We start from the raw sequence: 14,961 nt of genomic DNA, 5'->3' as shown, positions 1-14,961 counted from the left end.
CAGAATGATGATCTTTCCTCATGCACATTTTCTTTCAATCTTTCTTTCTCTAATATATTGTAATATCTTGTAATTGTGTCTTTCTATGTGTGCAAAGTATTTATTTTCTTCTTTTTTATTATATATTGTCCATGTCAAGGGTTTTACTCAATTTATGTAGAACCTTGTTATTCTTTCTTTCTCTGTCCATTACTGGCAAGCTAAAAAAAAAAGAGAAATGGATGGTGACATTTTACACTTTTGGTGATTTGATGCCCTCTGGTGTCCAACTCTGTGAATTGCAGTGCAGGAGCGAAGTCTTCTTGGTGCTTTGTCTGGTGGTTGCATGATGCCTTGGTCTTTGTTCCAAGGAGTTTATATTCTTTCTGCCTTCCTGAATCAGCAAGGGGGATGGAAGTGATGCAAGGCTTCTTCCACTGCACTCCACTGGCCCGGTGTCTCCCTGGTGTACCTTTTAAAATGGTCCCCTTTAAAAACTTACAATGCCTGCATTGTGCAAGTCTCCCATCTATCTATCTATCTATCTATCTATCTATCTATCTATCTATCTATCTATCCATCTATCCATCTATCCATCTATCCATCTATCCATCTATCTGTATATGTGTGTATATGTGTGTATATATATAATATATATAATCATGGCATTCGTAGTCTGAATCACAGTCTGATTGTATGGGTGGTTACCTACAAGGTAACGCTTGTGGTTGGTCAGCAAGTCGGCTAACATCCGCCACGGTGCCCTCTTTCAGTTGCGAGAAGCAGATCATAGAATGGTTGAAATAGTTATACTGTCAAATAATGCAAAGAGTACGCGACACGTGTTTTGCCCTAATTCTGGGCTCATCAGGCGTACACACACGCTGCATCCCCTCTCGGGAATCGAACCTCGAACGTCAGCGCCAGAGGGGCCTCTGGCGCTGACGTTCGAGGTTCGATTCCCGAGAGGGGATGCAGCGAGTGTGTACGCCTGATGAGCCCAGAATTAGGGCAAAACACGTGTCGCGTACTCTTTACATTATTTGACAGTAAAACTATTTCAACCATACATATATATATATATATATATATATATATATATATACTGTGTGTATATATATATATATATATATACTGTATATAAAATGACATTCATAGTCTGAATCACAATCTGATTGTATGGGTGGTTACCTACCAGGTAACGCTCGTGGTTGGTCGGCAAACATCCACCATGGTGCCCTCTTCAGTTGCGAGAAGCAGATCATATATTATATATATATATATATTATATATCTATCTATCTATCTATCTATCTATCTATCTATCTATCTATCTATCTATCTATCTATATATATATATATATATATATATATATATATATATATACATTTATCTTTATATATTTATTTATAAGTGTGAATGCTTTGGAAATGGATGTGCGGGTATATCCATATAGATTTTATTTATTACTATATATATATATATACGAGCTGTATATACCCGGCGTTGCCCGGGGCAGAAGTAACCTAATCGGTCAAACACTTACATATATACCAAAGTAAACCTAATCGGTCAAACAGTTACATATATAAAAAAAGCGAACCTAATCGGATAAACAGCTTCATATATACAGAAGCGAACCTAATCGGACAAACAGCTAATCTATATACATAAGCAAACCTAATTGGTCAAACAGTTACATAAATACAAAAGCAAACCTAATCGATGAAACAGCTTCATATATACAGAAGCGAACCTAATTGGTCAAACAGTTATGCATGTGCAGAATAATTTTACAAAGATTATGCGTGTTAACAATCATTAAAAAGAAAAGATTGAGGAACTCTTCTTCTATATGTAATGAAGCTAGATGAAGCTGACTTGACGAAGACGTAGGTGGCATAGATTGGTTTTTCTAAAACAGAAGAAAAAAATGAGTATCTATTATTATTTTAAATTAGAATGAAAATGAGAACCTTGATTAGAGATAGATTATCCGTATTAAAATATGTGCATGAATAAACTTTTGCTAACTCTCTAGCAAAAGTTTATTCATACAAATTGGCATGGGATGGCTTTGTGAAAAAGTAAAAATTAGATAAAAATAAATTGAGAATGCGTACTTCGATTTGACTGAGATTATCTGTAATGATGAAAAAAAAGTTTAGTATGTTTTTTTTTCCATACGGGAAGGATGTAAAACCTTACATAGGCACCCTTCAGCCCGTACTGAAGGGTACTGTCAGATTCTTACTGACTAAAAAACACCCTTTTTATTCCACAGCTACCCCAAAAACCACTATTAGGCATTACTTTGGGGTGGCAGTAGTTTAGTTATGAAACAGCTGGGTCCTGAAAAAAATCTGTCTTATTAGTGGCTTCATCACATATAGAAGAACAGTTCCTCAATCTTTTCTTTTTAATGATTGTTAACACGCATAATGTTTGTAAAATCATTCTGCACATGCATAACTGTTTGACCAATTAGGTTCGCTTCTGTATATATGAAGCTGTTTGACCGATTAGGTTTACTTTGGTATATATGTAAGTGTTTGACCGATTAGGTTACTTCTGCCCCGGGCAACGCCGGGTATATACAGCTCGTATATATATATATATAGCAAAATACCCGCGCTTCGCAGCGGAGAAGTAGTGTGTTAAAGAGGTTATGAAAAAAAAAGGAAACATTTTAAAAATAACGTAACATGATTGTCAATGTAATTGTGTTGTCATTGTTATAACTGTTGCTGTCTTTTTATATATATATATATATATATATATATATATATATATATATATATATATATATATATATATATATATATATAATATACACACACACATAAACATTTATATACATATACATATATATACATATCTACATATACACATGTACATATATATACACACACATACATAAACACACACATAAGACTTACTGAGTGAAACGGGCTTTCATTGACAATCATGTTACGTTATTTTTAAAATGTTTCCTTTTTTTTTTTCATAACCTCTTTAACACACTACTTCTCCGCTGCGAAGCGCGGGTATTTTGCTAGTATATATATATATATATATATATATATATATATATATATATATATATATATATATACATATACACACATACATGCAGTTTTAATAACACAGAAATCAATATAAACATTAACATCATTATCATATGAGAATATGAAGTAATATATAAGAAGCACATTTCATATAAATATAAATTATTAAACAGTAAAATCTTCTTCTGTAATTTGCTACCGTGGCAATTTGTGTGTCTGTCCAGGATTTTAAATGACCTGTAGCTCGCAAACCGTTGCACCTATACACTTGAAATGTGGTACACATATAGTACGTCACGTCTACTATCTGCTTTACGGGTGATGATTGTTTTAGTCTTTTTATCTTTATTTTATTTTATTGTACAATCAAGTCCTATCTGCGCACAGCAGGGCAGCCGTGGGCGGATGCGTATGGTGTATTCACTCGATGTTATCGTGCATTGCGCTGTCAGTGGTATTTTGATAAAAGAATTTGAACAACATATAAGAAGCGTATAAATTATTAAACAGTAAAACATTAACATTTAAGAAGTAAAGTTACATTAAGTACTACTGCTGTGCCTTCGGGTATACCTCATTTTTTGTTTGCCCATTACATGCTTAAATGTATACATTTTTTGGTGCACCTACCCGAGAACACGCGACATATAACCGAGCGTGGGAGAAGCATGGATTTTAAACACGCGTTGAGTTGATGTGCTGGTCTCCCTCGTGAAATAACTGGTAATGTTTGACTAAAATCTACAGCGAGTAAAACGACATTAGCTCCTATTTTTTTTTTACGATCTCTGAGATGTTGCTTTTTTCGGTTCAAGGCTTCATAAGCTCTTTTATGTTGTATGGTGTACTTATCCCAAACCATCATCTTTGAATGTTGCAAGACTTTCGCCTTGTATGTAGATCGGGGTAATTACATTCATTGCATTCCTAGTCTGAATCACAATGTGATTGTATGGGTGGTTACCTGGCACTGTAGGGTTGCCACCCGTCCTTTAAAATACGGAATCGTGCCGCGTTTGAGAATGAAATTGCTCGTCCCGTTTTGAATCAATACTGGACGGGATTTATCCCGTATTTTTTTTATCATTTTTTTTTAAAGCAGCGTCTCATGCAAATCATCCCACACGCATTTTATGAAGATGCCTCCTTTCCTACTTTTGATTGGGTAATACTTGATGTCATCGTTAGTTTGATTGGTGTTTTTAACTGTCCAGTGAGTAGGGCGTGTCTTTCAACCGTAAGCAGATTTTTTGCACTGGTATCACTGACCTCGACGACGGCGACGTTATACGTCAAAAATAAATTACGATAAATGACGATTTTAGCGATACTTTATTACGACGGCGGCTACATAGACACGATCAAATAAAAACAAAAAAATCAAATAATCATTCTACTTTTTCAAAACGTCAAAAAAACGACGGAATGAAAAAAAGGCCCACCCGACGACCCACCCATTCCATTTTATATATATATATATATATATATATATATATATATATATAGTAAGTTCCCTCCATAATGTTTGGGAAATACACATTTTTTCTTGAATTTCCCCCTCTGCTCCACAGTTTAAAGTTACAAATCAAACACTTGTTATAACTTGAAAATTTTATTAAAGTGCACACTGCAGGTTTTCATTTCAGGGAATTTGCATACATTTCATTCACGCCATCTGTTTTCTGCATGGTCACATTTCAGGGCATCATAATGTTTTTTTGACACAGCAATTGCTGGTCTGTTAAATCCATCATATTTAGTTCTTTGTCTCGTATTCCTGTCATGCAGTAGCTGCTTGAAGTCTGCTGAGGGGCTTCTCTGGTGATGCTCTGCCAAGTCTCTAATGCAGCCATCTCATCAGCTCCTGCTTGTTTTGGGGGCCTTGTCCTCTTAAGTTTTCTCTTCAGCATATGGAAGGTCTGTTCGGTTGGATTTAAATCAGGTTACTGGCTTGGCCATTCAAGAAGTTTCCAATTTTTAGCTTTGCAGAACTTCTGTTTTGCCCAAGCAGTGTGTTTGGATTCTTATCTTGTTATAGGATGAAGTGCAGTCCACTGTGTTTGGAGACATTTACTGGAACTTGAGCAGATCAGATTTTTCTACACACTGTCAGCAGTTCCATCATCAGTTCCATCATCAGTGAAAGAGACGTGTGCCAGGACGTCAAGCCATAACACCCCCACCACCATGTTTAACCGATGAGGTGGTCTGCTTTGGACCTTGGACAGTTCTTTTTTTCCATCTCCACACGTTGCACTTCCCAACACTCTGATGCAGGTGGTTCTTTGTCTAATCTGTCCACAAGACATTTTTCCAGAATTCTGAAGGCTCTTTTAAGTCCTGCTGGTAGTCCTCTCTGACACATTCACATCTGCCTCTTCAAGACTGTTTCTGATCTGTTAGACGGGCATTCTTCTGTCCTCAGTAGTGTCATTGTCCCAGAAATTATGGAAGGCACTGAATCTATCTATCTATCTATCTATCTGTGTGTGTGTGTGTGTGTGTGTGTGTGTGTGTGTGTGTGATATTAGGGCTGTCAGAGTAAGTGTTAATGCATGCAATTAATTACACATTATTTTTCCATAAAAGCATTCTCCACTTGCCCAGTTTGACACCCTTTGACTGCGGCCCTGACAAGGTCAGCATTACTTGAAAAACTAATCTCCACTTTTAAAGATTGTCTATAAATTGCCTTGTTAAACATTGAATTGCTGCGTAAACATGGCCCTATATCAGTGTAGTTATACACCTGACCAGCAGCGCTCAACCTGTGTGGTACACAGACAGCTGTTAGGTGGTATGTGAGGAAACCAAAAAAAACAATTAGTACAGAGTGGGATTTAAAAAGATCGTTGGTTACACAGAAGCCAAACCCGAGTCCCCATGCTCAACTGTGGTTCGATTCTGCCATTTTGTCTCTTGGTGCTCAGCCCAGGGGTGTTGTGGGAACTGTAGGAAGAGATTTGTGTATGTGAGTAGTTTTCAATTTTAGTCCTGGGGGGCACTTGTGGCTGACCGCAGGGGTTTTTTTTTTTTCTCCCACCAGTTTCACCATAAGTGCATCATTTTTGCATTTCTGTTGCTTTGACCCTTTGGTCATCTGACCTACTTGTATTGGTATCATCGTAAGGGTTTCTTTTTGCTCAGTCCTCACTTCTGTTTCTGTGGATGCTTCTTACTTCTATCACCACTTGCCCCCATCCACGTGCTCTCAGCTTAATGTTGGCATCAGGGTTCTTTCACCAAGTGGTTCCTGGTCTAGTTTGTTACCTTTTGCTTTGGGGTTACATGTCAATGTCTGACCTGCCACGTTTGAAGCTGAGTTTTGCAAGATGTGCCTGAGTCATCCTCATCTTTTCAGGATTTCCTCTTCCATGAGATGCTACTGTGTTCATTTTGATGATCTTTCACCAATGAATGCGTGGATCTTCCCTGTGGTGGTCTCTGTTCCTTACAGAAGAACTGACTTAATACTTGAATTTGGAGCTTCGGCGCTCCAGATGTTCGTTAGATAGATGAAGGCTGCCCTTTGCCTTGCTCATTCTAGCTTTGATATCCATATGTGTGCCTCCTTGCTTGACCACCATACTGCCAAGGTACCTGTTGTCTTCTACCTCCTCTTCCAGCTGCTTCCTCATTTTACATTCTTAACAATAGTAGTGTGAACGGTATCATCAAATTTGAAGTTTGCTCGTTTTCTTGAGCATTTTTGATATACAGGCTGGTCTCTGGTGACATTAATTGCACAGTTACAGACAAGCACACAAAACTACAATATTACTATTCAACTTCGAATGAAATTGGTTGGAGTTTGAGGCCCTGAGTTAGTTGGTCTTCTGTTGGCTCCCTCTCTTCACATTTCACTCCTGTTTGGGTGACATTTAAGGAAAGAAATGAAGCAATTTAGAGGAACGAATCTTAAAAGAGAAGTCAATTAAAATGAAAGGAAAAGGAGTTAATTAGGAGCAAAAACAGGTCACTAATCAAGAAAAGGGTGAGAATGAAAACCTGCAGCCACTGGGGCCCTCCAGGAGTGGAGTTGGGGACCCCTGGTGTAGCTGTTGGGAAGGGGAGGTCAATCGGCAATTAGCGATGGGTGTTTGTGACTGTGTTAGGCCTTTACCCAACTCCGTGAGGTACCTAATCAATATATAAAAATATAGGATGCTTAAGTATTAACATGCCATATATGCCAGTGGCTCATTTTAGTTATTTATTTTGTGATATACAGTAATTGCTTCCCTGTCATTTTATGTATTTCTGTAAAATCTTTGTATATAATTAGAATGTTTCTCTGTCTGTATGTTCCCTATACAATCCTACACCCTTTGACTGATCCTGACCACATGCTCTCTAGGACCACGTGGACCAGATAGACTACATTGGAACACAAAATCGTGACCCTGGAGCTCCCAGTGGGGTTTTTTTTTTTTCCTACGTTTGCTTCAGTTTGCACACCAGGGCCCCCTGCTGGCTCAGAGCAAATGAAACATCTGAACAGACAGAAGCCTGACTAGCAGACTAAATGAGCAGAGCTTAACATGACTTGCATGGGCAATGCCATGTGTTGATAGATAGATAGATAGATAGATAGATAGATAGATACTTTATTAATCCCCAAGGGAAAATTCACATACTCCAGCAGCAGCATACTGATGAAAAACAATATTAAAGAGTGATAAAAATGTAGTGCAAGTTAAAAAGTGCAAGGTGGAGAGTATGAGGCAGGTATAACAGACAATAACTTTGAATAATGTTAATGTTTAACCCCCGGGTGGAATTGAAGAGTCGCATAGTGTGGCGGAGGAACGATCTCCTCAGTCTTTCAGTGGAGCAGGACGGTGACAGCAGTCTGTCGCTGAAGCTGCTCCTCTGTCTGGAGATGATCCTGTTCAGTGGATGCAGTTGATTCTCCATGATTGACAGGAGTCTGCTCAGCGCCCGTCGCTCTGCCACAGATATCAAACTGTCCAGCTCCATGCCTACGATAGAACCTGCCTTCCTCACAAGTTTGTCCAGGCGTGAGGCGTCCCTCTTCTTTATGCTGCCTCTTCAGCACACCACCGTGTAGAAGAGTGCGCTCTCCACAACCGTCTGATAGAACATCTGCAGCATCTTATTGCAGATGTTGAAGGACGCCAACCTTCTAAGGAAGTATAGTCGGCTCTGTCCTCTCAGTATTGGTAGTCCAGTCCAATTTATCATCCAGCTGCACTCTCAGGTGGATGGGGTCCATCAGGGGGCCTGGTCCTCCTAAAATCCACCACCAGCTCCTTGGTTTTGCTGATGTTCAGGTGTAGGTGGTTTGAGTCGCACCATTTAACAAAGTCCTTGATGAGGTCCCTATACTCCTCCTCCTTCCCACTCCTGATGCAGCCCACGATAGCAGTGTCGTCAGTGAGCTTTTGCACGTAGCAGGACTCAGAGTTGTATTGGAAGTCTGATGTATATCGGCTGAACAGGACCGGAGAAAGTACAGTCCCCTGCAGCGCTCCTGTGCTGCTTACCACAATGTCAGACCTGCAGTTCCCGAAATGCACATACTGAGGTCTATCTTTAAGATAGTCCACGATCCATGGCACCAGGTACAAATCTACTCCCATCTCTGTCAGCTTGTCCCTGACGAGCAGAGGTTGGATTGTGTTGAAGGCGCTAGAGAAGTCCAGGAACATAATTCTTACTGCACCACTGCCTCTGTCCAAGTGGGAGAGGGATCGGTGTAGCATGTAGCTGATGGCATCCTCCGCTCCCACCTTCTGTCTACTGTTATATAAAATGGAATGTCGTGTGATTTTTCAGGGGGCTGTTGGTGAGGCCTGATCAAGAGGAGAAGTGCAGCGCAACACAAAGAAGAATCAAAGGGTTGTTGGTTAACTCCTGCTTTGTTGGCTTTTCTTCATAGTTTAAGGGCTATGGTACTGCCCAACTTGAACTAAGAGGACAAGTCAGACATGACAGCATTCATGGTTACAACCCAGCGTGGGGTTACCACAATTCTGGACTCCCAAGAGCAGAGACATTAATAGAGAGACAGTGTAGATGACAGAGGGGACAGCTAGCAATAACAACAGGGTCACCATTTAAAAAAAGACAGAAACCTTTGCTTTTTCCCCAATATTAACCCACTCTACAAATATACCCAGACAACGGTGGGTACTTTGGCTGGTAAGTAATAAAGCATTATGCATTTTTACTGATTTTTTTTCCAACTTCTATACAAAATTAGGTTATAGATGTTGGAGGGAAAAGAACTCATTCGTAACCCAAGGACTCTCTGCATTCATTTTTTAGAAACTAACCTGGGAAGAAAGTGGGTTTGATTTTCTTTGCAGATTCTGAACAGAATTATGGCAACCCATCAGCCGGCCTTTGACCGAAAGTCCGTGGTTGAGGTTGCTTGACGTGGGCTGTAGGAGTTTGTAGTGAGGCTCAGATGGAGAGAACCTGCAGTGAAAAGAAGCTGCTCTTGCAATCCGAGGAGATTGGGGACTTCTCCTTTAGTCCGATAAGATGGTCAGGGCTGTGGAGTCGGTACACAAAAACCTTCAATTCACACTCTGACTTCTCAATTTATGGTACCTCCAAGGGCTCATTTATACTTCACGCTCAGAACGCATACGCGCCCGCATCATGGCCGCCGTGCGTTCTGAGCATTCATTTGATGTGTTCTCTGAGCAGGTCCTCAGAAATTAACGCGATGCGTGCGCGAGTTGCAGTACCAGCAAAAATTCGGAGGGCGCAGTGTGCTAAAAGTTGGAATGTGACGTCAGAGTCTCTGTTTACTATCTACATGTGACAGAAAGCCGCTTTGCGGATCCTACGAGATCGGTGTACTCGCTTTGATATTCGATAAATGGTTTGATGTGGTGAGGCAAAATGCCGACATACAGATGTATTCATGGTGCTTTTATATTCAGGCGTCGCATATTCCCGATTGTAATGACACGATACATTTTAAAATTCTCACATACCGTCTTCTGTGCCGTCTTTTTTTCTAGGGCTTCCTCTGCCCCTGACAGCAGCGAATCGCCAGCAATAGATCGCCACACTGAGCACATTAAATGTATGATATTCCAACTCTCTGAACATTTAGAATCCTTAGATTTATACTTGATATCACTTTCATGACGAAAAGCATTAAAGTATGTGTATTACATTTTACAGTTAAATCGGTAATTTTGTTTAAATAATGAATACTGTTAATAATTACACACATGGGGTGACACAGTGGCGGAGCGTTAGCGCTGCTGTCTTGCAGGGAGTCACGTCGCTGATATTCCCTGTCTGGAGTTTACACGTTTTCCTGCTGGGTTTCCTCAGTGTGCTCCAGTTTCCTTCCAAAGATATGCAGATTTAGTGACGCTAAAATGACGCGAGTGTATGTGTGTGCTTGTATTCACCTTGCGATGAGCCGAGGCCTCGTCCAGGGATTGTTTCTCACTCGTGTCCAATGCTTGCTGGAATGGACACATCCCTGGATTTAATCAATAAACATCCTTTTCAGAGATATTGCGGTAAGGTGTCATCGGAATTTAATGGGTGTTCTAGGCAATTCACAACACAGAGAAGCCGAACATGTTCTCACCGTGATAATATCTCGCACTGCCACCTGGTGGATTCCTCCAGATTTACGTAAAGTACGCGCGCAGGTATAAACACTACAACGCTTGTGTAGCAGGAGTGTCCGCTGCAGCATGCGTCGCATCGCGTGAAGTAGATCTCCGGCCTAACTCTTGACTCCAACATTTTAATTTTTGGTACCGCTGACTCCAACTCCATTTACTGTGTTGGTGGAAAGTACACAACAAACAAGATAAAAGGCATTTCATCACTGCCATTGTGAATCATCAGGTTACTTTTTAGCACCCTAACCTGTTGAAGTTCAGGTTGTGGCTTACAAACATTAAACATAAGACTAAAGTTAAAAGGACGCTATATGTTTAACTAAAGTCTAGAAGAAGAAATGTTTAATCAAATCTGTACATGTGAAATTGGAAATCTGAACACATTATAGTTTACACTTAGAGTGAATCAACTCCAGTAACCCAATACAGTGGAACCTCGGTTCACTAACGCCTCGGAGCATGTACAAATTGGGTTACGACCAAAAAGTTTGCCCAACTTTTGCATCTGTTCACGACCACACACTCGGTTGCCGAACAAGCCAGTTTCCCTTCCGGTTCGATGATTTCCGTACGTGTTCAGTCTCTCCCTGTGCAGCGAGCGTGAGAGAGAGCCCAAGCAGGGGTGTTTTGGCCGACACTTGGTGGGACAGAAGGGAGTGGAGTGACCAGAAGAAGTAAGTAAGCATTTAGTTTACTATTACACTGTGCATTCTATGGTATAATTAACTATTTTTGTGCTTAAAAATCTTTACAAAAATATATATTTACATACAGATTGTACGGTCCGGAATGGATTAATTGTATTTACATACAATCTTATGGGGGGAAATGACTTTGGGTCACGACCAAATCAGGTTGCAACCAGAGTTTTGGAACAAATTACAGTCGTGACCCGAGGTTCCACTGTAATTACTTCTGTGTCTGACTCCACAGCCCAGGAGATGTTCGTACTCTCCACTCTGAATCCGGGGGCCCTGTGTCTGAGAGAGTGCTGTCTGTGCACATTGATCACCGGTGACGCTGTTTGAAAGAACATTCTTGGCCAATGAGCTTTTGCTCCGCCTCCCTGTATCCAGTATCAGGGTTGTCGGCAGGTGTTCCCACCATTTCTGTTGCTATATATCTTTATATAGCAAGCTGTGTGTTCCAGATTGACTGACTTTATTGACAGACAAGAAATTCATAGCAATCTGCAGGCAGCCTAAGAAAAAATGGTGTTTATTAATGGAACAATTTCATGACCCTGCGGCCCAAGAAAATCCAACGCAAAAGAGAAAATAAAAATGGAGAAAACAGCAATGATATTACGAACGTAATAATCAGAATTGTGCAGGCTTAGTGCCGCTCAACGGCAGTTACAAGATAAATGGCGACATACAAGTCAGTGGCGTCGGATCGAGTGTTGATCCGATTTGTGTATTGCATACAAAAACGTGCAACACTCTGAATGGTGCTGTGAAAAAATATATGCCCTCTTCCTGATCTCTGTCTTTGGTTATTCATAATACTTATTTCTAACCTCTAAACAAATTTAGCATGATACAAAAGGCAGTCTGAGTATGCACGATAACCCATTTGTAAATAATCATTTGGTTTTTTGAAGGAAAAATGGTCACCAACACTTCTATCATCCATTTGAAAAAGTAATTGCCCCCTTAGGCACTCAGTTGATGGACCAGGCTTGATTGCTTGCTTGCTCGATTAGCTCTGTTGAATCTAAACTTTTGCACATTTGTGAAGTTTGTAAAAATTCTTAGTACCCCAAAATGAGAAACAGGAGTTTGAGTGTTGGTTCATGTGAAGGGAAAAAAATGAATTTAAATTATTTTAGGCTCCAATAACACAAAATGTGAGAAAAGTGAAGGGGTCTGAATACCTGATGAATCCACGGTGTTCACCAGTGCCAGGAGGAATGTGGGGTCTTTTGTCCACTAGCAGTCCCTACTCTCGCCTCACTGCCTTTCAGATCGTGCTGTAAATTTTCAGATCGTAATGATTTAAATTAAATTGGCCATTCACCCATTTATGCCGAAGGTTGAAATTTTTGAGTTTGTGCATGAAATATGTTGCGTAGAAAAATCTAAGGAACAAGAATTTGAAGAGAAAATTTTTTTATTACATTCCATTGTTGAGTTATATGGCATTCCAAAATTGGAAAACTAGGCAAATCCACTTCTTACATTATACATAACATATGCCATTATTGGAACGACAGTCACATTGGAGTAACATAAGTGGGTTAAGTGATCGATACTTTCAGTCTTTCCTTTTGTGCCCTAGGGTTGAGTATGAATCAAGGCACAAAGCAGTAGAGTTTGGTAGGTTTTGATCGGCCTCCTAAACAAGTTCTCTCTTCTACTTTTAGATGCTGTTGTGTCCGACCTGACCCTCCATGTGAACAGCAGCACAGACTTCCTTCAGACCTACAGCAGCCTGAAAGCCGACATGGATCCCCGCAGCCTGCTCGATTCCAGAGATGTGGCAGAGGAGTCGGACACCCTACCCGAACTCCTGTTCCCTTTCACATGTCGCCTTTGCGGCCTAGTTCTAGACGATGGCTTCATGCACGAGGATAGTTCGTCCAACCAGATCTGCAGCAAATGTGGCCAGGAGGTACTATCCCAGGAGACTCCCAGCAGCCCCGAGAAAACGGACAAAGTGTACTCTTGCGCCCTGTGCCCATTCATAACCCACTACCCCAATCACCTCGCCCGCCACATGAAGACTCACAGTGGAGAGAAGCCCTACAAATGCCAGCAGTGTGATTATGCTTCTGCCCACTTTGACAACCTCAAGAGGCACCAGCGGGTTCACACTGGGGAGAAACCCTACAAGTGTGACTTGTGCGATTACGCCTGTGGTAATCTGGCCAATCTGAAGCGGCACGAGCGCATCCATTCGGGCGCCAAGCCTTTCAAGTGCAGCGTTTGCAGCTACAGTTGCAACCAGAGTATGAATCTGAAGCGGCACATGCTGCGTCACACGGGGGAAAAACCCTTCAAATGTCAGGAGTGCCCTTACACTACAGGCCATTGGGACAACTATAAACGACACCAGAAGAAGCATGGCCATTCGACCGAGGGCTGGACTAAATTTCAGATGATTGAGGAGTCCTCGTAGTTGTGACTCTGTTGAGGGTTCAAAAGAAATGCACACTACTGGGCGGCTCACCAGTTGAATTCATATCCTCAGACTTGTTTGTTTCTTGGCCTTTAAATTTTGTGTGCCAGTCATGAAAAGCCCAGGGTTTGCTTTTTCCTGTTCTTTGATGGGAAGGGTGGCAGACAGAGGACAACAAAAAAAAAATACACGAGGAGGAGAGAAGTCCAGCGGAAAGGGAACATGTGTGGCATACTGCAAAACGGGGCCGTAGTCTGTGCCCATGTAAAAGGTTAAGAAATGGCAGGGTTAAACATGAAGGCCCTGAGTTCAGGCGTTAAATCAGCCTTTAGGAAAAGAGTGGGGTTGGGGGAGGACGGACTACACTGCCCATCATCCAGGCTGGATGGCTGCTCAACTTTTTTGTGTCCATTGGGTGATCGTAAAGGAACATTCTGGTTAGGATATTTAACATTTACAAAGTCCTGCCCCTGCCTTCCTTCCATGCCTTTGATGTTCCCAAAATAAAGTCATGAAACGGTTGATAAAAAAGAAAAAAAGTGAGAGTGAATAACTGGAGCGAATCGACACGCTCTTAGAACCGATGGAAATGTATTACTGCGTGTTAATCGGGTCATACAAAGGACTAAAGGGGTGGGAAGTGGCATTTAAAATTAAAGCAACGTTCCTTAATTTGCTTAATTTGTTTAGGACCAGCACTAATCCAGCCACGTGCAGAAATGTCCAGATCACCTAATAAAATAAAGTGCGATAAAAATGACTGGGATGAGCTGGGCCAATGAGGACACGCGAATAAGTAAGAGATAGATAGATAGATAGATAGATAGATAGATAGATAGATAGATAGATAGATACTTTATTAATCCCAAAGGGAAATTCACATACTCCAGCAGCAGTATACTGATAAAAAAAACAATATTAAATTAAAGAGTGATAACAATGCAGGTATAACAGATAATAACTTTGTATAATGTTAACGTTTACCCCCCCCGGGTGGAATTGAAGAGTCGCATAGTGTGGGGGAGGAACGATCTCAGTCTGTCAGTGGAGCAGGACGGTGACAGCAGTCTGTCGCTGAAGCTGCTCCTCTGTCTGGAGATGATCCTGTTCAGTGGATGCGGTGGATTCTCCATGATTGACAGGAGTCTGCTCAGCGCCCGTCGCTCTGT

At 41.0% G+C, this 14,961-nt stretch overlaps 1 protein-coding gene across 2 annotated transcripts in view; it reads left to right on the top strand.

Moving 5' to 3' along the window:
- The window catches only part of znf513a (zinc finger protein 513a), a 69,658-nt gene extending 55,254 nt beyond the window's left edge, over window positions 1-14,404 (top strand). Inside the window, exon 4 of one of the 2 annotated variants that reach the window (XM_051924433.1) lies at window positions 13,038-14,404. In XM_051924433.1, coding sequence (XP_051780393.1) covers window positions 13,038-13,792 — 755 coding nt within the window. In that variant the 3' untranslated portion in view covers window positions 13,793-14,404. The remainder of the gene's footprint in view (window positions 1-13,037) is intronic. The other variant, XM_028796365.2, reaches the window with a different exon arrangement.
- Window positions 14,405-14,961: the final 557 nt, after the last annotated feature.

Source organism: Erpetoichthys calabaricus, chromosome 3 (assembly GCF_900747795.2).
Source record: "Erpetoichthys calabaricus chromosome 3, fErpCal1.3, whole genome shotgun sequence".
NCBI lineage: Eukaryota > Metazoa > Chordata > Cladistia > Polypteriformes > Polypteridae > Erpetoichthys > Erpetoichthys calabaricus.
The sequence above is the reverse complement of the archived record's forward strand: the minus strand, read 5'-3'. Positions and strand labels throughout refer to the sequence as shown.